Source organism: Bufo gargarizans, chromosome 7 (assembly GCF_014858855.1).
Source record: "Bufo gargarizans isolate SCDJY-AF-19 chromosome 7, ASM1485885v1, whole genome shotgun sequence".
Classification (NCBI taxonomy): domain Eukaryota; kingdom Metazoa; phylum Chordata; class Amphibia; order Anura; family Bufonidae; genus Bufo; species Bufo gargarizans.
This window is the reverse complement of record NC_058086.1, coordinates 153,036,951-153,062,515: the sequence shown is the minus strand read 5'-3', so window position 1 is coordinate 153,062,515 and position 25,565 is coordinate 153,036,951. Positions and strand designations below refer to the sequence as shown.

Here is a 25,565-nt window from a genome sequence, read left to right as displayed (position 1 = left end):
GGAGGCATACTTGCACTTGAGATAGGTTTTTGTATTGTATACCCTTCTGCTTGACTACATTTATTAGGAGTTTTGTTCCATGTGTTATAGATCAAGGGGGTATATCTCTCAGCATTATTGTGATGGGACTGCTGGCAGGACGATGTATGACTGTGTCATGTCCCTGCTAATTTATATTTATGTATTGTAAAGTATGTCACTTTTTATTGAGATATGAATAAAATAGATTTTTTATCATTGGATATTAGTGTGGTTGCACTTCATTTCTGTTGTGTAATTATTTAGTAAACGTCATTTTTTATTTAAGAAAATTTCCAAAACCCACTTTTTTAAGGACCAGTTCAGTTATGAAGTGACTTTGTGGGGGCTTACATAGTAGAAACCACCCATAAATTTCCCCATTTTACATAACTACACCCTTCAAGTTATTCAAAACTGATTTTACAAAATTTGTTAACCCTTTAGGTGTTTTTACATCAGACTTGGGACGCTAAAACGAAAACAAAAAATCTTTATTGATTAAGTATACATTATTTAAAAAATGTAAGGGAATATACTAAACTGTTCTTCAAATACTAGTCAGTAGTGCAGGACTGAAACACAGATATGGAGGAGGACTCCATTAGGCCTCATGCACACGACAGTATTTTTTCACGGTCCGCAAAAACGGGGTCCGTAGGTCCGTGATCCGTGACCGTTTTTTCGTCCGTGGGTCTTCCTTGATTTTTGGAGGATCCACGGACATGAAAAAAATGTCGTTTTGGTGTCCGCCTGGCCGTGCGGAGCCAAACGGATCCGTCCTGAATTACAATGCAAGTCAATGGGGACGGATCCGTTTGACGTTGACACAATATGGTGCAATTGCAAACGGATCCGTCCCCCATTGACTCAATGTAAAGTCAGGAGTCCCTTTTATACCATCGGATCGGAGTTTTCTCCAATCCGATGGTATATTTTAACTTGAAGCGTCCCCATCACCATGGGAACGCCTCTATGTTAGAATATACTGTCAGATATGAGTTACATCGTGAAACTCAGATCCGACAGTATATTCTAACACAGAGGCGTTCCCATGGTGATGGGGACGCTTCAGGTTAGAATATACTAAAAAACTGTGTACATGACTGCCCCCTGCTGCCTGGCAGGTGCTGCCCCCCCCCCCCCTGTTTTTAACTCATTGGTGGCCAGTGCGGCCGGCCCCCCCCCTCCCCCTCTGTAGTTAACTCATTGGTGGCCAGTGGGCCCCCCCTGCCTCCCCTGTAGTTAACTCGTTGGTAACTCATTAGGCAATGCACCGCACAGACCTGTCACTTACCAGTAGGAGGAGCTCCCGGCCGGACACAGACATCGCAGCTCGCAGGTAAGTATGATGCTTCTACAAATTGCTAAGTAACCATGGCAACCGGGACTGCAGTAGCGTCCCGGTTGCCATGGTTACCGATCGGAGCCCCAGCTATTAAACTGGGACTCCGATCGGTACTCTCCACTGCCACCAATGATAGGGGGGAGATTTTAATTAGGAGGGGGAGGGAGGGGAGAGGGCCCACTGGCCACCAACGAGTTAACTACAGGGGAGGGAGGGGGGGGCCCACTGGCCACCAATTAGTTAACTACAGGGGAGGGAGGGGGGGGGCCCACTGGCCACCAATGAGTTAACTACAGGGGAGGGAGGGGGGGGCTGGCTACCAACGAGTCAGGGGGTGGCTACCAACGAGTCAGGCAGCAGGGGGCAGTCATGTACACAGTTCTTTTAGTATATTCTAACCTGAAGTGTCCCCATCACTATGGGAACGCCTCTGTGTTAGAATATACTGTCGGATCTGAGTTTTCACAAAGCGAAAACTCAGCTCTGAAAAAGCTTTTATGCAGACGGATCTTCGGATCCGTCTGTATGAAAGTTACCTACGGCCACGGATCACGGACTCGGATGCCAATCTTTTGTGCATCCGTGTTCTTTCACGGACCCATTTACTTGAATGGGTCCGTGAACCGTTGTCCGTCAAAAAAATAGGACAGGTCATATTTTTTTGACGGACAGGATACACGGATCACGGTCTTGGCTGCAAAACGGTGCATTTTCCGATTTTTCCACGGACCCATTGAAAGTCAATGGGTCCGCAAAAAAAACTGAAAACGGCACAACGGCCACGGATGCACACAACGGTCGTGTGCATGAGGCCTTAATCTGATTCATTACCCCCACAACTGAGGGCTATTGTGGCCTGCACCATTTCTCATTCGCCACAGCATTGACTTCGCTTAATAAAGAGCCCAAAGACAAATGCTGTGAACTAATTCCAAAGACACTGACTGAATACAATGTTTCCAGGAGATACTAAGTGATTTAGTTTTGTATCAAATTAAACGGCTAAACACACCACTCACGCTGCAAGTACACGCAGCTGGCCTCAGCCTAAGTATCCTATGTATTCAGTCAGGGATTCTAAAAAATGTAATGCTACTAACTTATTATATAAAGACAACTAGACTATGCTAACTGTTCATTTTCTTGGCTCGACGCGTTTCCTACAATCATCCTCAGGAGCCATGTACTAAGAAGCATAGTATGGTACATAAATCTTAGAGCAACAACGCGCTGCCCTCCAGTATATAAAGGCAGCGCTCCGGCACTAGTGCAGCTGTGAAGCGGCCGCCCCAACAGCGAATATATAAACCTATAATCCCTCCCATAATGATCAGGTACCACGCCCACCCAGCGTCACATGATCGGAGCAGATCGCTCCTACTTAGATACACTGGCTCAAACAGTGGGGGACCTAGAATCGGGGACAAACCTCTCATTTTAACTAGGGATCATATAGGCGATTTTTTAATTGGCATGGAGGCTCATACAATAAGAACAAGATGATGAGGATACGTACAGTTTGTACTGATAGATGGTAATAGGCTGTGATACATAAGATGTATAATGTCCTATGGATGTCAATATAAGGGTACTTTCACACTAGCGTTTTTCTTTTCCGGCACTGAGTTCCGTCCTAGGGGCTCAAATCCGGAAAAGAACTGATCAGTTTTATCCTAATGCATTCTGAATGGAGAGTAATCCGTTCAGGATGCATCAGGTTGTCTTCAGTTCAGTCTTTTTGACTGATCAGGCTTTTCAGAAAACCGTAGCATGTTGTATTTTTACCTCCGGCCAAAAATCCTGAACACTTTGACTGAACGCCGGATCCGGTCTTTTTCCCATTGACTTGCATTAACGCCGGATCCGGCGCCGTGTGTTCAGTCAAACCAGATCCGGATTTTGCATGTTAAACCCGAAAAATGTGAAAAAAAAGTTAAAGTCCATAAATGGCGGATCCGTTTTTTCCAATGCATTTTTTCATTGTGATCAAAATCCTGATCAGGATTAAAATGTAATCCGTTTTCACACGTTTTTCCGGATCCGGCGGGCAGTTCCGGTGTCGGAATTGAACGCCGGATTTAAACAACGCTAGTGTGAAAGTAGCCTAAAATATGATATTATAATCAACATATAATCTGATCATGACTCATGTTGTTATGTGAAAACAGCAGATGTGACATATACAATATCAGATAGTGTGCCAATCCTTCAATATCCTCACCCATAAAAAAATGGAGATAAATAGAACATCGTTATTGCACCACTATATAATGTAATACGTAAACATTCAGGACAACAAATTCCATGTAATCACAGCCCCCGGGGGGTTAGTCAATATGTTGTGTGACCCCATCTTTCATTGAGGGATCCCCCTAAATGTAAATATGTTGATGGCAATCACCCTATTTACAATAATAAAAAAAATAAAAATAATTATAATCCCTGACTGAGTACAAAGGATACTTAGGCTGAGGCCAGCTGCGTGTACTTGCAGCGTGAGTGGTGTGTTTAGCCGTTTAAATTTGATACAAAACTAAATGTTTTAGTATCTCCTGGAAACATTGTATTCATTCAGGGTTTTTGGAATTAGTTCACATCATTTGTCTTTGGGCTCTTTATTAGGCCTCATGCACACGATCGTATGTATTTTGCCGTCCGCAAAAAATGGACCAGCAAAAAATACGGATGACATCCGTGTGCATTCTGTATTTTGCGGAACAGAACAGCTGGCCCTTCATAGAACAGTACTATCCTTGTCCGACAATAATAGGACATACGGAAATGGAATGCACACAGAGTAACTTCCATTTTTTTTGCGGACCCATTGAAGTAAAAGGTTCCACATATGGTCCGCAAAAAAAACATGGAAAGAAAATACATTTGTGTGCATGAACCCTTAAGCAAAGTCAATGCTGTGGCGAATAAGAAATGGTGCAGGCCACAATAGCCCTCAGTTGTGGGGGTAATGAGTCAGATTAATGGAGTGATCCTAATCTGGCTCCATATCTGTATTTCAGTCCTGCACTATTGACTAGTATTTGAAGAACTGTTTAGTACATTCCCTTCCATTTTTTTAATAATTTATACGTAATCAATAAAGATTTTTTGTTTTCGTTATAGCGTCCCAAGTCTAATGTAAAAATACAATAATTATAGGTGACGTAAACCAGTTTGGGCACAACTAGCCTTTTGTGAGCCTTAACCCTTTAGGTGTTCCACAAGAATGAAAGGAAAATGGAGGTGAAAATTCTAAATTTCACTTTTTTGCAGATTTTCCATTTTAATGTATTTTTCCCTGTAACACAGCAAGGTTTAACAGCCAAAGAAAACTCAAATATTTATTACCCTAATTCTGCAATTTACAGAAACACCCCATATGTGGTCGTAAACTGCTGTATCGGTACACGGCAGGGTGCAGAGGGAAAGGAGCGCCATATGGGTTTTGGAGGGCAAATTTCACTGGGATCATTTTAAGTTGCCATGTCACATTTGAAGACCCCCTTATGCACCCCTAGAGGAGAAACTCCCAAAAAGTGACCCCATTTTGTAAACTACGGGATGAGGTGGTACTATTGTGGGGTACATATGATTTTTGATTGCTCGATATTACGCTTTTGTGAGGCAAGGTAAACAAAAAATGGCTGTTGCGGCACAGTTTTAATTTTTAGTTTTTTACGTAGTTCTCCTGACAAGATAGATCACGTGTTACTTTTATAGAGCAGGTTGATATGGACGCGACAATACCAAATATGTGTATTTTTTTTGTTTCAGTTTTACATAATAAAGCATTTTCATTTTCTAAAAGATACATTTCTTTTTTTTTTATGCCGATCGTTTTGTGCAGGGGCTCTTTTTTTGCAGGAAGAGCTGACATTTTTCATGTATTTCAGTTTTACCCAATAAAAGCATTTTTGGGGAAAAAAAAATCATGTTTTAGCATTTTCTGAAGGCCATTTTTTTTATTTTTTGGGCAATTGTCTTATGTAGGGGCTTATTTTTTGCAGGAAGAGAAGACAGTTTGGTACTATTTTGGGTTGCATATGACTTTTTGATCGCTTGATATTACACTTTTTGTGATGAAAGGTGAGAAAAAAATTGCATTTTTTATATTGTTCACCTTAGGGGGTAAGTCATATAATATTTTTTATAGAGCAAGTCATTACAGACCTGGAGATACCTAATATGTCTACTTTTTTTTTATTTATTTCAGTTTTACACTATAAAAGCATATTTGAAGAAAAAAATCTTGTTTTAGTGTCTCCATTTTATGAAAGACATATTTTAATTGTTTGGGCAATTGTCCTATGTAGGGGCTCATTTTTTGCAGTAAAAGATGACGGTTTGATTGGTACTATATTGGGGTACATATGTCTTTTTGATCGCTTGGAATTACACTTTTGATGTATGGTGACAAAAAAATTGCATTTTTGGTAGTTTTTTTTTATGGTGTTCATCTGAGGGGTTAGGCCATGTGATATTTTTATAGAGCTGCTTGTTATGGACATGGCAATATCTAATATGTATAAACATTATTTCAGTTTTACACTATAAAAGCATTTTTGAAGGAAAAAAAAAATCATGTTTTAGTGTCTCCATTTTCTGAAAGCCATATTTTTTTTGTTTTCGTATGATTGTCTTAGGTAGAGTCTAATTTTTTGTGGGAAGAGATGACAGTTTGATTGGTACCATTTTGGTGTGTGTATGACTTTTTGATCGCTTGGTATTACACTTTTTGTGATGAAGAGGACAAAAAAAAATAGCATTTTTGGCATTTTTTTTTTTTATGGTGTTCACCTGAGGGGATAGAACATGTGATAGTTTTATAGAGCAGAGGATTACGGACTCGGTGATACCTTATATGTCTTTTTTACATTTATTTCAGTTTTACACAATAAAAGCATCTTTAAAGAAAAATAAATAATGTTTTAGTGTCTCCATTTTCTGAAAGCCATATTTTTTTTATCTTTTAGGCAATTGTCTTAGGTAGGGTTTCATTTCTTGTGGGAAGAGATGATGGTTGGATTGGTACTATTTTGAGGTACATATACCTTTTTGATCGCTTGGAATTACACTTTTTGTAATGTAAGGTGAAAAAAATTCCATTTTTTTCAAATAAATTATTATTATATATTTTTTTTACGGCATTCACCTGAGGTATAGATTATGTGACATTTTTATAGAGCACGTCGTTACAGATGCGGCGATACCTAATATGTCATTTTATTTATTTTTTTAAACACTATTTTATGGTGAGAGGGCCTTTTTTTCTTTTTACTTGAAATTTAAATTTTATTATAAAAAAACACTTTTTTTTTAACTTTTTCTATTTGTCCCACTGTGGGACTTCAACTTTTCAGGGTTTGATCCCGGTTTCAATTCGGTACCATACATTCTGCATTGTACTGAATTGAATTGCACAGTAAAACGCTGACAGTTGCCTAGGAGGCCCAGCCCTTAGGTTGGATCTCCTGGGCTTCCGTAGCTGGCAGGCTCTGATGCCTGTGCAAGGCATCAGGGCTGCCATGGCAACCATCGGCCCCCTGTCAGTGCAGTGCGGGGGGCTGATGGAAACAGAGGTAGCCCCCTACCTCTGTAAACCCCCCACATGCCGCAGTCAACGCTAACTGCGGCATGTGAAAGGGTTAATCCGCCGGCATCACCGCATACAGCGATGCTGGCAGATGCAGCAGGAGACAGGCAGAAACAGCCGGGCCCTTGCTGCGGATCGGGCGGGTGCGGCAAGAAGCCGTATTCCATCACGTACATGTACGTGAGAATGCGTGAAGGGGTTAATGTATGTATTTTACCAGTCACTCACTGTAAAAAGCCTCAGGTAAGGCAAAGGTAAGGTGTGAGAACAATAAATCCCTGAATACTTCAGGTTTCGTTTTGTCCTTAAGAGCGCAAGAAAGTGATTTGTAGAGTAAAAAGGCGTTGGTCACGTTATTTACAGTCATGTGATTACACCAATATGCTTCACAACTCTTTACTACCAGTGAGTGTAAAATTCCACCAATAAATCTCAACAATATTTACAAAAGGATGTACAAAGAGAAGCACGTCGGCTACAAACATCCTTGATTTCATGTATGCTGTAAATATACAGATCAGCCATAACATTGAAATCAAGTGAAATGGCATTGATTCTATTGTAAAAAACAGCATCTGTCAGGGGCTGGGATATATTGGGCAGGAAGTGAACAGTCAGTTCTTGAAACTGATGCGTTGGAAGCAGGTAAAATCGGCAAGATTAAGGTTCCGAGTGTTTTTAAAGAGCAGATTTGTACCTATGAAACTGGCTGACCTCTTACATGTGCACTTGGCAACTGAAGACATCTGTGTTGGTCTCATATTTATATGTGCCCGCATGGCTGAGAAAAATTAAAAGGGGTTGTCCCACAAAAAAAAATTCTACAATTTTAAAACCAACATCTGGATCTTAATACTTTTCTAATTGCATGTAATAAAAAAAAAATTGTATAGCCGGTGAGTAGAGATGAGCGAATTTTTTAAAAATTCGATTCGGCCTGTTCACCGAATTTTTAAAAGAAATTCAGTTCGATCCGAATTTATTTGTGGCGAATCGCGTTAAAAACAGCTATTTCCTGGCTGCAGAGAGCTTTTATAGTGGTGTAGAACACTGTGCCTTGCAGTAGCACGCGTAGGGAGTCTGCTGTGGTAGTGAAACAATACTGTGAGTCAGTATGGCATGCAGATGACAGGCGTCGCTCTTAGAATCACTGCACACTTCACTTATTTGGGCAGTCACGGGGCCAAAACTGACCAAATAACTCAAGTATGAACCCAGCCTTACAGGTCAATGTTAGAGCCGAGAAGAAGTGCACTCCTCTTACACCGTCGTCAGCCGATTCCACATATATGTCGACAGAACCTGTTCTATTAAACACTTATACAGGGAGTGCAGAATTATTAGGCAAATGAGTATTTTGACCACATCATCCTCTTTATGCATGTTGTCTTACTCCAAGCTGTATAGGCTCGAAAGCCTACTACCAATTAAGCATATTAGGTGATGTGCATCTCAGTAATGAGAAGGGGTGTGGTCTAATGACATCAACACCCTATATCAGGTGTGCATAATTATTAGGCAACTTCCTTTCCTTTGGCAAAATGGGTCAAAAGAAGGACTTGACAGGCTCAGAAAAGTCAAAAATAGTGAGATATCTTGCAGAGGGATGCAGCACTCTTAAAATTGCAAAGCTTCTGAAACGTGATCATCGAACAATCAAGCGTTTCATTCAAAATAGTCAACAGGGTCGCAAGAAGCGTGTGGAAAAACCAAGCCGCAAAATAACTGCCCATGAACTGAGAAAAGTCAAGCGTGCAGCTGCCAAGATGCCACTTGCCACCAGTTTGGCCATATTTCAGAGCTGCAACATCACTGGAGTGCCCAAAAGCACAAGGTGTGCAATACTCAGAGACATGGCCAAGGTAAGAAAGGCTGAAAGACGACCACCACTGAACAAGACACACAAGCTGAAACGTCAAGACTGGGCCAAGAAATATCTCAAGACTGATTTTTCTAAGGTTTTATGGACTGATGAAATGAGAGTGAGTCTTGATGGGCCAGATGGATTGGTAAAGGGCAGAGAGCTCCAGTCCGACTCAGACGCCAGCAAGGTGGAGGTGGAGTACTGGTTTGGGCTGGTATCATCAAAGATGAGCTTGTGGGGCCTTTTCGGGTTGAGGATGGAGTCAAGCTCAACTCCCAGTCCTACTGCCAGTTTCTGGAAGACACCTTCTTCAAGCAGTGGTACAGGAAGAAGTCTGCATCCTTCAAGAAAAACATGATTTTCATGCAGGACAATGCTCCATCACACGCGTCCAAGTACTCCACAACGTGGCTGGCAAGAAAGGGTATAAAAGAAGAAAAACTAATGACATGGCCTCCTTGTTCACCTGATCTGAACCCCATTGAGAACCTGTGGTCCATCATCAAATGTGAGATTTACAAGGAGGGAAAACAGTACACCTCTCTGAACAGTGTCTGGGAGGCTGTGGTTGCTGCTGCACGCAATGTTGATGGTGAACAGATCAAAACACTGACAGAATCCATGGATGGCAGGCTTTTGAGTGTCCTTGCAAAGAAAGGTGGCTATATTGGTCACTGATTTGTTTTTGTTTTGTTTTTGAATGTCAGAAATGTATATTTGTGAATGTTGAGATGTTATATTGGTTTCACTGGTAAAAATAAATAATTGAAATGGGTATATATTTGTTTTTTGTTAAGTTGCCTAATAATTATGCACAGTAATAGTCACCTGCACACACAGATATCCCCCTAAAATAGCTAAAACTAAAAACAAACTAAAAACTACTTTCAAAAATATTCAGCTTTGATATTAATGAGTTTTTTGGGTTCATTGAGAACATGGTTGTTGTTCAATAATAAAATTAATCCTCAAAAATACAACTTGCCTAATAATTCTGCACTCCCTGTACAAGTAGAGCCCCCCGACAGAGTGGAGAGGGTGTCAGCAGTGTGTGATGACGTCACAGATTATTTTGCCCTTCCTCTGATCCGTCAGAACAATAACCCCCAAAAAATTGATCCTGTCTGTCAGCCTTCACTCAGTCAGCATTTGGTCAGTAATGCATCAGTATTCAATTGTCCCTGCAGTGGAGGCTGAGGACACTGAAGGATGAGAAGGTAGAGGCGAACATTGTCGCAGGACCAACGGTGTGAGAACGTGGAGGCAGAAGTGGCATCACCTGGCCAAGTTGCCTGTGTGGCTGGGCAGAAACCACATTTACCCAGTGGGCCGTAAAGGACATATATTGTCCTTGACCGTAGTTACAGCTACTAAACCAATTTTCCCAAAAAAGGCTGTTTCACCAAAAAAAAACGCAACGAATGGCTAAATCGACGTAATTCGGACCGTACAGCAAAAAGAGGTCTACAATCACCCATCAATTTTCCCCAAAAAAGGCTGTTTCACTAAACAATTTCACCACTGAATCGCTAATCAACGTAATTCGGTCTGTACAGCAAAAGGAGGTCTACAATCACCCATCAATTTTCCCGTATTCTCTTTCCTATTAATACACCCTAAAAAATAAATACAGCAATCACAATTCACCAAAGAACGGCTAATAGGGCGTACGTATCTATCCTATTAATACAGCCTGTAAATGGCTGTAGTACAATGAACCTTTACCGCTCAATGGCAAATATATTTTTCTTTTGTCACTAATACATGACAAAAAGGGCTATAATTTTCTCACTTCACCACACAACGGCTAATAAGCCCTTTTTTCCCACTAATACAAGCCAAAAAATGCTTTAGAACATATAACTGCACCGCACAACTGCACCCTGTTATTGGCTGTATCAAACAGCACTTGCACCCCAATAACAAGAATGGTTTGCTGGAATTACAGAGCAGTATAATGGCAATTTGGATCCCCAGTCAGTGCAGCAAAGTGTAATCTGATTGTTCCCATTACCCAGGCTGTAACCTCCCCTACTGAACCCTGTTCTATATAAAATCTGGTGGAATGATTCCTCCCTATCCTTTCCCTACACCTTGAATAATCTTTCCCTGCACTTGTAAAAAGATTTTTAGCACAATGAAGTTTTTTCTAGCACTGTCCCTAGTGCCTGCCGACGTCTCTCCCTGCACTAAGTACACTGGTAAATGGCAGATTCAAAGATGGCTGAGGCTATTTATAGAGCTGTGACATCACAGGGCTGGCTGGCTGCTGATTGGCTGCATGCATGGCATTATGGGCGACCCTGCCTTCCCAGAGTTCCTAGCTCCATGTCCTCATGCTTGCAGCAGCCACTTTAGGAAAAAAATGTGATTTGTTACCATAAATCGCAAGGAAATTCACCTTTGTTGCAAATCGCATTTTTCCTGAAATCCGGATCGAATTCCACTTCAACAGCTTCGATTCGCTCATCTCTACTGGTGAGTTATTCAATTAAATGTATCTGCTGTTTGTTCTTTTTCTTATTTCTTTGTCCGGAGAAGGCTGCACATGCTCAGTTGCATCCTTCAACTGCCTCCTGAGTTGTGATAGGGAGAGCATGGACACGCCAGTCACTCATGGTGAACAGCTCCAGTTCCTGTTGTACCTGGCTCAAACTTTGTTCCAACTTCTGAAAACCAGCCTATCCCTGGACTCTGGTCTGTGCACTTTTCTGGTGATGACACTTGGCCGATGCTGTGTCCCACTAACATTTGGGGACTATTTTGGGGATTGCAACCTGGAGATCATCTTGCAGCAAAGTCGATGCCTCCATGCTGGGGTTGAGGGTGAAAACAAAGTGGATCCCATATACTCCATACCCAAGTCTAGCCTTCACCTTAACCATTTGCATCCTAAGTGTTTGTTCACACAGCGGAAATTTCATGCGGATTTTGGCACATACTCTGCTCCAAAGTCCATACGTAATCCACGCCCCATTTTCTCCAAAGGGAGTCCGAACTGCCATTCACATGACCGTGGATTTTTTCAAACAGATTTTGAATCTATATCAAAAAGTAACATATCATTGAATCTGGAGGACGCAAAGGAAGAGCGGGGCAGGCAGAGGAAGAGGCTGGGGCGGGGATATGATGAAAAAAGAGGCAGAACAGCCTGGGCTCCAACGAGGTGAACCCCTCCTTGGGCACTTGCGAGCCCTAATTTACATATGAATAAAAGTCCGTTTTTGCCTTGGGGGAACTTCAGAAGCAAACATCAAAGGTACCATTAGAATCATAGACTGCTATGCTAGAGCGCTATGTAAGCGGTCTATAAGGTCACAATCTGGTGACAGACTCCCTTTAATTTGTTTGATTCGGTTATTTTTTATCTACTTTTAGGATTTGTGTGAAAATCTGATAGTTTTAGGTGAAATTTATGTAGAAACATAGAACATTTGGAAGGGTTTTAAACTTCCAAGCACCATTATACACCATACACTAATTAATAATGACTCATAATGAACAAAATCATTCAAAATGCCATAAAGGCTCTTAAAAGCCTCATAAACTTACCGTGTTGCTTTCATCTTATTGTCAACGGAAACATAGAAGGGCTCCTCATAATTATATTCATCAAATACCCCCCACTGAAAATGAGCCCATTCATGGAGAAATACCTTTCCTAAAGAAAGTGAAGAATGGAAAGTATATAAGTGTAAAGTCCAGAAAAATAAAGTACAATATAAGGTGTGCATTGTATATACAAGAGCTTACAACTATTTATAAAAAGGACTCGCAATTCCAGACACGTAACACCAAGTGGTATTCTTAGGAGGAAATAAATAAAAATAAAAAAATCTTACCTCTTGGTCCATAAACTGGAAGGAGGCTATCATCCACTAAAAAATCAGGAGTAAAGTGTATGTATTGGCCTTTGTTTCCACAGCCTTTATAATGTACAGTGTATGGATCATTTCCATAATTTATGTTAGGGCTGCTGATAATAACACTTGCCTGAAAAATAACGAATAAATAAAAATATACAGTAATTCCAGCTATAGCCCAAAAATACCCCTTTGCAGATATATTATACTGCTGTAATTTTCCAAATTTCACTTCACCCCATATAATACAGCCATACAGAGTGTAAATAACACCTCTAGACAGCTCCTAAATAGGTTGGGGAGCTCAGCCACTACATCAATTCCAACTCGGCCACAGTGACTATGAGCTCCGCAGTTGAATTTTACTGTGCGACTTTTTGTCACCATAAGGCTTCCCTCGACACATAGCCTACCCCACCAATGTATAAACAGCAGGGCACATCATTCACTGTATATTTAATGCATACTTGCCAACTTTTGAACTACAGCCTCCGAGGGAACCTCTGAAAAGCAATGGTGCAGTGTGCTGGTCCCGTCCCACTTAAGAGGGTCATTTATTCTTTCCTAATTAGGTCCTCACACTGCCTCAACCGCAGTAGCTCCCCAAGACATATCACGCGGTCTTGGCCACATAGAGTACATGATTCCTACTCCACACCGCTCCCTTTTATCTACTCCCCCTCCAACTCTAGGATTGTGCTGGAACCCTGTTGGAACTGGCACATAGGCCCTCACTTGCGACATCCTAGATCGATAAATGGCCCCCATTTTACCTTGAGGACCTCCCGAAAAAATTTAGCTTTCTAAATCAATATGCTATTAGCTGACTATGATAGCACTATTAATGGGATATTACGAAGCCACTTTTAGCAGTGAAACTCTGTACATTGTGAGAGAGGGCCCATGTGTAGACCTGAGTGCTGCTGCGATATTAACAGAGAACTGCACTCATTTCATTGGGCACTGTAAGCAGGGGATACTTATTTTTTTTAAACATGTAGACATAGCAGAGCTGGAGAGGGTTTAGGGAAGGGCAACTAAAAAATTGGAATGGGTGGACTACAGTACCGAGAAAGATGATCAAAATTAGGGTGATTCATTTTAGAAAAAAAGGGGCAACTAAGGGGCGATCTAATAAATATGTATAAATATATCAGGGGTCAGTACAGAGATCTCTCCCATCATCTATTTATCCCCAGGACTGTGACTGTGACGAGGGGACATCCTCTGCGTCTGGAGGAAAGAAGGTTTCTCCACAAACATAGAAGAGGATTCATTACAGTAAGAGCAGTGAGACTATGGAGGGGGATGGCGAGTTCACTAAAAGAGTTCAAGAGGGGCCTGGATGTATTTCTGGAGTGTAATAATATATTATAAACTATACAAAATGGATATATCACCCGTGGGAGATATGGGACATAAGCGCTGGAGTACACAGTCGAAAACAGCTAATCCTTTAGATGAGTATTAAGGTTAGATACTAGTCTGAATAAGTGTGTAATTGGCTGCAGAAATAAGTATGCCAGTGTGACTGGTTATAAGGATCAAAACATGTGGTCAATAGGTGGAGGTGACAAAAGGCATATAGGTCAGAGAATTTGAGTATTGGTACTGAAAATAAAGCTGTGAGTTTAGGGTTAATGCTGATATTCCCAATATCATTGGTACCTTGTCCTTTCCTCCAAAATGTTCTCTGGGTGAATGTTCAATGTGCCGTGTTCTGAGTTCTTCTCGATGTTCCTGTAGAGATGCTGTTCTCCTTTCAGATCGCGGCGTTCTTCTGCTCACCTGCCAGCTGCAGCGCGGCCCCGGCCAGAAGCACGCGCGGCGCGAGGGAGCTTGGTCTGTTACCCGGGAGACCGCTTACGGTGACGTCACCGGTGCAGGTACGGAAGCCTCCGTAGGACAAAAGACTGTAACCTACGCGTTTCGGAGCCTATTGGGCTCCTTCGTCAGGGTTAGTCTGTTAGTTGTACATTGGAGGCTTTAATAGCTTGTCCGGTTTCCCATGGCAACAGGCAAACGTTGATCTTGAAACAGAGAAGGTGCCAAACTGTCAATCTACAATGGACATACTAAGTGCTATTCATTTCCCCATGGATTTTTTTCAAATGTTCACTTATGTGTTTGTTTCTTTATTTTTGCATTATTTGGGATTAGGTTATACAGGAGGGTGACAACTTTGGTCTATTTTGGTTATATACATATCCATAGAACACCATCAATATCTTGTTTTGTAATTATTTTTATTTTTTTATTATTTTTTTTATTATTTTTTTTTTATTTATTCTCTACTTTTTGGGGGGCTTATTAGATGTTTATTTATTATTGAAATGCAAACAATTCTATTTCCTGGTTGAGTCCGTTAGGGGCCAAACTATTGCATTTAAAAATCCATTTGCTCTCAATTCTGGACATGGCTTTGATGTAATCGCCTCCCCTCTCGTCTTGTTTGACTTTTTCTATGCCCCCAAAAATAGATCCTAGGAATTTGCCCTGATGAAATTCTGTATAGTGACGTGATCGTGGATGATTTTCGGATTTTTTATTTATATTATTAATGTGTTCCCTTAGTCTGACTCTCAATTCTCTTTTAGTTCGCCCCACATACATTTTACCGCACGGGCACTTAATATAGTAGATGACTCCTTTGGTGTGGCAGGTAATAAAGTCCTTTATTGTGTATTTGCCTTGTGGGATATCTATCTGAAATATGGGTTTGACCTGGTGCCTCAGGATCTTACAGTTAGTACACAGTCTACAGGGATAAAAAAACCTTTTTGGCACATGTTTTCAGGATCCCTTTGTCTTTCTTGACGGAGGGGGCCACTAGATTGGCCAGGTTTGGGGCTTTTTTAAAAATAAATGTAGGGTTATTGGGGATCTTATTCCCAATGATCTTATCATATTTCAAAATATCCCAGTATTTGTATATGATTCTTTTAAAATTATTTGCCCCTACACTATATGTTGTAATGATGGGGATTTTGATATCCTCGGAATCTTCAGGGTCATTATTGTCTCCTTTTTTCCTGGATTTGTTGTCCTCCAATAAGGTGTCCCGATCCAATTCTTCTACTTTTTCTAATAATGGGAGTAAGTGTTTCTAATTTATAACCTTTTTCTGTAAATTTAGTATTTAGCCTTTCAGCCTCTTCTTGGTAGTTGACCTTAGTAGTACAGTTTCTACGTGCTCTTATATATTGGCTATAGGGGATGTTATTTAGCCATATAGGTAAGTGACAACTGTCCAGGGGAATAAATCCATTGGTGTCTGTGGGTTTGTGGTATGTCTTGGTATGCAATTTGCCATTCTCAATAAAAATGTTCAGGTCAAGGAAGTTGATCTGGGTTTTATTATAAGATGGGATGAATTCTGGATAAAAGTCATTTTTATTTAAATCCGTTAAAAAACTGTCAAGGGATGTGGTGTCCCCCTGCCAGATAAAAACAATATCATCGATAAACCGCTTCCAGAGGACCAGACCCGCACCGAGCCTGCCATGGGGGAAGATGGTAAGCTCCTCCCATCTGCCCATGTATAAATTTGCGAAACTCGGTGCGAATCTGGTCCCCATCGCAGTCCCCCACGTCTGGAGGTAAAAGTCAGGTCCATATTTAAAATAATTATGGTCTAAAATAAACATGATACAATCGCCTATAAAATTTATTTGGTCACCTGACATAGTACTGTCTTTTTAAAAAAAAATGTTCCACGGCTTCTCGTCCCTTTGTTTTTTCAATCACTGTGTACAGGGCGGTGACATCAAGAGTGCCCAAGATAAAGTCAGCCTGCCACTGGATACCCTCTAATATTTGTAAGATATGCTTGGTATCTTTCAGGTATGCAGGTAATTTTAATACCTTATCTTGTAGTATAACATCAACGTATTTGGATAAGTTGGAGGTGAGGCCTTCTATTCCAGAGATTATAGGTCTACCGGGGGGATTAGTTTTATTTTTGTGAATTTTGGGTAAATAGTAGAATAGGGGTATTCTGGGGGTTTGATTGTTGATGAAGAGTGTTTCTTCTTTAGAAAGTGCACCCATGTTCTTACCTTTTAAGATTAGTTGGTTTAATTTGCACGTGTATTGGTTTGTAGGATTACCTGGTAATTTCCTGTATGTTTTTGCGTCTGAAAGGAGTCTTACAGATTCTTTGTGGTAATCATCTAAATCTAGTATTACTAGTCCTCCTCCTTTATCGGCTGGTTTAATAATAATCTGGTTATTAGTTTGTAAGGATCTGATGGCTCTGGTCTCACTCTTAGTTAGATTCTGGGGTCCTTTTTTCTTTTTTTGGGTCATATGGAGGAGGTCTCTAGTCACCAATGACTGAAAGTCATCAAATCCAGGAAAAAAGTAGACAATAATGACCCTGAAGATTCCGAGGATATCAAAATCCCCATCATTACAACATATAGTGTAGGGGTAAATAATTTTAAAAGAATCATATACAAATACTGGGATATTTTGAAATATGATAAGATCATTGGGAATAAGATCCCCAATAACCCTACATTTATTTTTAAAAAAGCCCCAAACCTGGCCAATCTGGTGGCCCCCTCCGTCAAGAAAGACAAAGGGATCCTGAAAACATGTGCCTAAAAGTTTTTATCCCTGTAGACTGTGTACTAACTGTAAGATCCTGAGGCACCAGGTCAAACCCATATTTCAGATAGATACCCCACAAGGCAAATACACAATAAAGGACTTTATTACCTGTCACACCAAAGGACTCATCTACTATATTAAGTGCCGGTGCGGTAAAATGTATGTGGGGCGAACTAAAAGAGAACTGAGAGTCAGACTAAGGGAACACATTAATAATATAAATAAAAAATCCGAAAATCATCCACTTTCACGTCACTATACAGAATTTCATCAGGGCAAATTCCTAGGATCTATTTTTGGGGGCATAGAAAAAGTCAAACAAGACGAGAGGGGAGGCGATTACATCAAAGCCATGTCCAGAATTGAGAGCAAATGGATTTTTAAATGCAATAGTTTGGCCCCTAACGGACTCAACCAGGAAATAGAATTGTTTGCATTTCAATAATAAATAAACATCTAATAAGCCCCCCAAAAAGTAGAGAATAAATAAAAAACAAATAATAAAAAACAAATAATAATTACAAAACAAGATATTGATGGTGTTCTATGGATATGTATATAACCAAAATAGACCAAAGTTGTCACCCTCCTGTATAACCTAATCCCAAATAATGCAAAAATAAAGAAACAAACACATAAGTGAACATTTGAAAAAATCCATGGGGAAATGAATAGCACTTAGTATGTCCATTGTAGATTGACAGTTTGGCACCTTCTCTGTTTCAAGATCAACGTTTGCCTGTTGCCATGGGAAACCGGACAAGCTATTAAAGCCTCCAATGTACAACTAACAGACTAACCCTGACGAAGGAGCCCAATAGGCTCCGAAACGCGTAGGTTACAGTCTTTTGTCCTACGGAGGCTTCCGTACCTGCACCGGTGACGTCACCGTAAGCGGTCTCCCGGGTAACAGACCAAGCTCCCTCGCGCTGCGCGTGCTTCTGGCCGGGGCCGCGCTGCAGCTGGCAGGTGAGCAGAAGAACGCCGCGATCTGAAAGGAGAACAGCATCCCTACAGGAACATCGAGAAGAACTCAGAACACGGCACATTGAACATTCACCCAGAGAACATTTTGGAGGAAAGGACAAGGTACCAATGATATTGGGAATATCAGCATTAACCCTTCACTCACAGCTTTATTTTCAGTACCAATACTCATATTCTCTGACCTATATGCCTTTTGTCACCTCCACCTATTGACCACATGTTTTGATCCCTATAACCAGTCACACTGGCATACTTATTTCTGCAGCCAATTACACACTTATTCAGACTAGTATCTAACCTTAATACTCATCTAAAGGATTAGCTGTTTTGGACTGTGTACTCCAGCGCTTATGTCCCATATCTCCCACGGGTGATATATCCATTTTGTATACATTTATCTAAGGAGAACAATAGCTCCTTACCAGACATTGAGCAGCAGGATCTCCCCATACAGGTAGATTTACACAGATCCATACAATAGGAGCGCAGGGGGGGGGGGGGGGGGTCTCTTTTCTATTCATATTATAAACTATGTTACTATGTAATCGTAAAGTCCTCTTATTTTTTACGAATAAGAGAGCTAAAGTAAAAAAAAACTTCCTGGATCCAGCGGGAAAGTCCGATTTCGACTGTATCTGCATCCTAAGGATGCCACCAAACACCTAGAGAGGTCACAAATACAGTTACAGCAAAATTGGGACTCGCCACAGTCCTGCCCGGACCACAGATAAATACAGCTACCTGCTCCCCAACAGGAAGGTACAATGCAGTGACATCACTCCTGTAGATAGGGAGGATATGCTCCATTCAAGAGGAGAACGGGGCTAGGTGAGTATTACTTTTTTATTTTATGTAAGCTACAGGGGCTGCACTATTGTAGGGGGGGCACTACAGAAGCATTCTATTGTGAAATGGACATTAAGGCTACTTTTACACTAGCGTTTTTACTGGATCCGGCAGGGTTCAGCAAATACGCTTCCGTTACTGATAATACAACCATCTGCATCCATTATGAACTGATCCATTTGTATTGTATCTGTATTGCCAAGACGGATCCGTCATGAACTCTATTGAAAGTCAATGGAGGACAAATCCATTTTCTATTGTGTCGGATTGTGTCAGAGAAAACTGAAGTCTTGCTCCGCATCCCAGGACGGAAAGCAAACGACAACATGTTGTGGTTTGCTCTTCGGTATGGGAACTAAAACTGAACAGAAAGCATTTTGGAGCATTCCGTTCAGTTCAGTTATGTTTTCATTGACAATGAATAGGGACAAAACTGAAGCGTTTTTTTCCGGTACTGAGTCCCTATGACGGATCTCAATACTGGAAAACTAAAACGATACTGTGAAAGTAGCCTTAGGGGGAATAACTGCTGTGGTGTGCATATATACACATTGGGTGTGCATATATAGGTATTGGCTGGACTTATATGTGTGACCTAGTCAGGGGCGTAGCTATAGGGGGAAGCGGCTGCTTTGGGGCCCTGACTCAGAAGGGGCCCATCAAGGAGGAGGAAGATTTTGTCAGGGCCCCCTCAACAGTATTACACAATGAAATTATATATAGTGACAGTATAGACAGTGTAGAAAAAGGATGGAACAGCTGCAGGGCCTGGTCTGAGAGAGCGATCTTTACTAGCCACAGTAGTGGGGGCGGCATGAAAGGAAGGGTTTGTGAAAAATCTACTGGGTGAGGGGGGCCCCATTCAAAAATTTGCAGAGGGGCTCAGTCATTTCTAGCTACACCACTGGACCTAGTGTAAAAACATTTGCCGTGGCTCACTATGCCGCTGATATTGTCCCTCCTTGCACTTTTCAAAAATTGGGAGGTATACTTTGACTAGGTATGGTATTTGTGTATGTTACAGTTTATGTTGAATTAGTTATGTGCACAGTATGGCAGTATTGTCTGAGTACACTGTATAGAGCAACAAGAATACAAAACAGAAAAAGAGAAACATAACAGCAAAATACCTTTTGATGTTCTTCATATCGTGGCCTCTGAAAATTGAATGTTTGCCATGTACTTGGTATAAGAATCTTCACCTCTCTGTAAAAGAACCTCCTCTTAGAGGCATTAAACAGGTAAAACGATGCTTCAGAAACCATATCCTGACAACAGAAACAAACCATGGTGAAATTTGCACCCACAACTTCGTCCAAAGGTTTAACTTCACTGCATCCTTTCCAAATTCTGACCTGCAGCCTCTGAGGGAACCTCTGAAAGGCCCAATCCTTTTTCTTACAAGCTCCACCCCTTTTCTTACTGTGCCACACCCTTTCTTGTGGGACCACGCATGCCCTATGCATGTTTACTGGCCGTGGCTGCATCTAATGACACAGCATCCCAACGCTGTAAATTTAAAATGTAAATTATGAGGTCTGGCTTCCTGGGAGAAAGCTGTTCCCACGAGATTTGCCAGCTCTTCCAGGAGTTGGCAAGTATGATTTAAAGGTCAAAACTCCCAATTTTTCTGTGCAAGAGCTTCAAATGCTCTGTTTCCCTTTACACAATCATAGATTTAAACTGTGGCTGCTTGTAAGTGCTGTAAGTTGACAATTACAGAAGACTTAAACAGCTCCTACTGAACTGTATTCACTAAGCGCCTAAGCTCCCTCTAGTGGTGGCTACAGTGTGCAAGAAAAAAGCAGGATCAGCAAAGAGCCCGGGAGCCATAGGCCCACTGATCACAAACAACAAATCTGCTGTGTGTAACTATACCCTTCTGAAGATATATTATACAATTCATCTGCACAGCACTTTAACATTTTTTTAGATTTTCTTTTTTTAATGAGGTGTAATTAATGTTACTTTCTCCATAAGAGGGAAAAAAAAGTGAGATGAATATGCCAGTTGGTAGTTGGTGGTTTTTAGAATTTAGCATCCACTGTTATACCCAGAAGTATGTCAATATTCTACATGACTATAGCGAACAGCATAATTATAATTCTTATGCGCACACCTTGCAAAATAGCAAGCCATAATTTGGTTTTATGGTTCAAAGTTTTTGAGTTTAACAATAAAATATACATAAAGCACATGTCTCCACTCCCAGGATTATATTTGCATAATTCGTATGCTACATTTATTTGCACAATATCTGCACTGTGGTGTAACCATGTCTGGTTTTTCAATATGAAGTTTTATGATATGAATTTCTATCGGTATTTTAAACTTTTTGTCTATGATGAATTAAATTATATTATTCCTATTTTTTTTTTTTTTTACCACTGTCAATTATGCTTGTAATTAGGGATGAGCGAATTTCATATTTTGGAAAATAGTAGATTTAAAGATGGCTCAACTGCTCAACTGAATGGCGGAGGTGCTAAACTGCTGGTTTGACTCTCCCAGTCAAAGGAAGTGCAGTATTTGTTAAGAAAGGTAGCAGATTACATAAAATAGCTTTATTTTAAATACTTGTATATTTGGTTGACAGTAGGCGTGGAATAATGGGTGAGGACTCCGGACACTGGATGTGTATACCGGATGGGGTAAAGAAATAGTAGGTGTGTGAGATATAGTAGCTGGTACCAGACTTTGGTGATAAAATTAGTGAGTTAAGTCCATGTAAAAACAGATGGTTAAAATAGGAAATAAAAAGGACAAAAAGGTAGTAAAAATGATAAATGGCTGTCTTAGCCGTACAACTGTTTGTGCTTCTAAGAGATCTCTATTGTATAGCACTTTTCAATAGGATCCAGTGGAGTAGTCTCCCTTCCCGGCAACTGGTAATAGTGGAGTATAACTTTTTGAAAATGTCTTGTTGCAAAGTAGTGTCTATTTGTGTATACAGTCGCGTATAATATTGTAAAAGGTCTTTGCAAGCAAAGAAAATGCTGTGGGGGGGAATTGGTCTTCTGAACCTGAGTGCGGCGTCCCGAACTGTCTTGGGTTCTGAATTCACTTACCCACCACACAGGGATGTCCTCCGTCGGTGTTACGGGCAGGTGCTTCTCGTAGCTCGGTTCTCTGGCTCACAGCGTCCCTCGTGTATCCAAGCGCGTCTGTTGTGTGACCGAATGTATACACGTGACCACAAGATGGTCACGTGATCTGGATCCGCCGGGCTGTTTGAGTGAGGCAATTAGATCGATAGAGCGCTCCTAAATAAGAAGTTCTTAGCTGTAGGATATTTCTTGTTTGTTAGCAGTGATCCTCCACACTCTTAAACACGTTATGCAGGAGAGGATTCCAGAATAATGGAAACTGGACCGATCCGTTATACAGGCCATAGACTTCTATTATGACGGAATGAATAATGGAATGCCTCTAAAGGCATTCCGTTATGCATTCTGTCACGGTCCGTGGTAACGGAATCCATAACGCAATTCAGATTATACCACAACCAGAACTTCAAAATCGGAAATTTGCTCATCCCTACTTGCAATGATGCATCTTTTTTACCACGTCAATTATGCTCGTAATGATGTTACTACCTGTGTCTGGTCTATTTAAATTGCTGTGTGTGTATATCACAAGGTGTTTGAAAAAAGCTCCAGATGGGAGCGGAAATATTGTGTTTTTATGGATAAAGAGGAATAAACCTAGAACTAGAACAGGAATGGGCAAACTGCAGCTCTCCAGCTGTTGTAAAACTACAAATCATATCATGCCCAGTCTGCCTACAGCTATTAGCCTACAGCAGGGCATGATGGGATTTGTAGTTTTACAACAGCTGGAGAGCCGCAGTTTGCCCATCCCTGTTCTAGTACATGTCATATAAAAGGAGAATGTAAAAAATTACAGTGAATGTTGCAAGTCAATTAAGTCGAAGGGAATCTTCTAGCAGTTTAGATGACCTAGAAACAAGTTTTAACATGCCTACGTGTATCTTCTGAGTAGGAGCATGACCAGGAAAAATTATTTTCAAACACGCTCCAGTCTATCCAAAAGAAGAAACGGTACCCAACAGGAATTACAATGCAGTTAGCTCTATTGAGAATCCAATGTCACCAAAAAGCAGTAAACAAGTGACATTTCGGGCTCGCATGTCCTTTGTCACGCTGAAATTCAGAGGTGGAACAGGACTAGCCTGTTCCTTCCTTTGGATAGACTTGTACTATCAGGGATCCATGGAAGTGGACACCAGAGACGTGCACCACCTTCCACACATACGGCTATATAGTGTGAACCTTCTAGATGTTAATCTGTCATGCTCTGCAATGCCAAGTATCCTGGGGTTTCTGCAGCGACTACAACCCAACGCCTCCCTTCTGCTCCTGGAGATAGCTTTGCTGTCTCTTGGATGGACACTAGAGCTGTCACTTAAGAGCAGAGGGGAGGAGGGGTTGGGGCACATTCACTGCAGAGACCCTAGGGCACTTTAGAGTAAGAGAAGGCCCCCCAGACACTTGGTATCACAGCATGTGAAAGATCATAACTTCCTTTTTCAGTTATGCTTCTACAAAGAACATTCATATATTGGTTTCCAGGTCACTTATCTAGTGCTGTCAACAGTTCTGTGTGGTCAAAGCTGCTGACAGATCAACTTTAATATATTTATGAAGGAAGAGAACATGAGAATAGGTCTTCCAGAATAAGAGATGTTTTCTATGCAGGTGATAATGCCAGACCCAGACTGACCCACCAAAGTATCAGAGGATCCTCTGGTGGGCCAACGCTTTGACTCTACAAAGAACGCCTAGTAAAACAAGACCCCTAAGGTCTAGGACCAGACTATTTCATTTGGAGATGGTCTTGCAATAAAATGAAAGGTGGACTGTGCAGGTGCACTGGGGCCTAGTAGGAAAATCGGGCCTGCCAACATCTTATCAGGAAAACACCAGTTCCTAATGTCTACTTCATTGCATGTAAAGTACTGTTCATTGTTGTAGCGGGGTACAGGTAGATAGGGAGCTAGAGAAGGGAAACTTGGTAGCATTAAATTTTGCTTAGAGGCATTCAAGTCTTCCATGTGCATAATGTGGTTAAGTCATGGAAGACTTAACCGAAGACTTCCAAAGTCTTGGAATAAACTAATCTTGCTGCCATCATAAAATCTCAGTAAAGCTTGTGAATCGGGCATATAGAGCTCTGGATCAGTGACAGAAAAGCTGCTTTGGATATAAGCTGAACATAATGTGTTAAACAAGTTAAAGGGGTTGTCCAAAGCCTTGAATTTCTATTTTTATTTTTTTAACAAAAAACAACATGCTATAAAATTACAAACTGGGTAAGCCCAATACCCTGCTGCTCATATGTCACTGTTTCCCAGTTCCCCACTTGTCTCTGTATCCTTGCCTCCAGATGTTACATTTTGACACAGGCATGTGACTACTGCAGCCAATCACAAGGCTCCTCTGGTGATAATAGTGGTGGACACTGCAGCCAGTGACTGGTTAGAGAGGTCACATCAATGCCAAAACCTCATCGCTGGAGGCAAGGATGCAAAGATTGTTAAGGACAAAGCGGTGTATCGGGAGTCGTAAGGGATGATAAGGTGAGTAGTACTCAGTTAGGTGTTTTATAGCATTGGAATACAAAATCCATTTAAAGACGTCACCCCATGGTGCAAACACACCTGGGCAGTTCCACCATCTATGAGTCACTGTGCCATTGGCAGAATCACAGCCACGGCATGTGGAGGTAATTGTAGGACAGAAACACTACAATAGGACTATACCTTCGTGAAAAAACTTTTTTTCCTGGTAACATATAAGAAATCCTATGTTTCAAATGAGACATTTTGTCCAGTTCTTGAGCAGCATAAGATTTTTAAGCTAAGCAGTGTTTTATAATGTCATTGGTTATCAGCAATCATAGTAACATAGTTTATAAGGCCGAAAAAAGACATTTGCCCATCCAGTTCGGCCTGTTATCCTGCAAGTTGATCCAGAGGAAGGCAAAAAAAAAAACAGGTAGAAGCCAAAAAAATTCCTTCCTGACTCCAATCAGGCAATCAGAATAACTCCCTGGATCAACGACCCCTCTCTAGCAGCTATAGCCTGTAATATTATTACACTCCAGAAACAAATCCAGGCCCCTCTTGAACTCTTTTATTGTACTCACCATCACCACCTCCTCAGGCAGAGAGTTCCATAGTCTCACTGTTCTTACCGTAAAGAATCCTCTTCTATGTTTGTGTACAAACCTTCTTTCCTCCAGACGTAGAGGATGTCCCCACGTCACAGTCCTGGGGATAAATAGATGATGGGAGAGATCTCTGTACTGACCCCTAGATCTCCCCTCAGTTGTCTTTTTTCTAAAGTGAATAACCCTAATTTTGATAATTTTTCAGGGTACTGTAGTTGCCCCATTCCAGTTATTACTTTAGTT

At 41.1% G+C, this 25,565-nt stretch overlaps 1 protein-coding gene across 4 annotated transcripts in view; it reads right to left on the bottom strand.

The window, feature by feature from the left end:
- Positions 1-25,565, bottom strand: part of LOC122943960 (calcium-activated chloride channel regulator 1-like) — a 66,711-nt gene that overhangs the window by 35,479 nt on the left and 5,667 nt on the right. For 2 of the 4 annotated variants that reach the window (XM_044302117.1, XM_044302119.1), the window contains 3 exons: positions 20,261-20,398; positions 12,663-12,813; positions 12,373-12,481 (listed from right to left, as the gene is read on the bottom strand). In XM_044302117.1, the coding sequence (XP_044158052.1) occupies positions 12,373-12,481; positions 12,663-12,813; positions 20,261-20,398 (398 nt within the window). Of the gene's footprint in view, positions 1-12,372; positions 12,482-12,662; positions 12,814-20,260; positions 20,399-22,198; positions 22,358-25,565 lie in introns of all 4 variants that reach the window. The other 2 variants (XM_044302118.1, XM_044302120.1) reach the window with 2 other exon arrangements.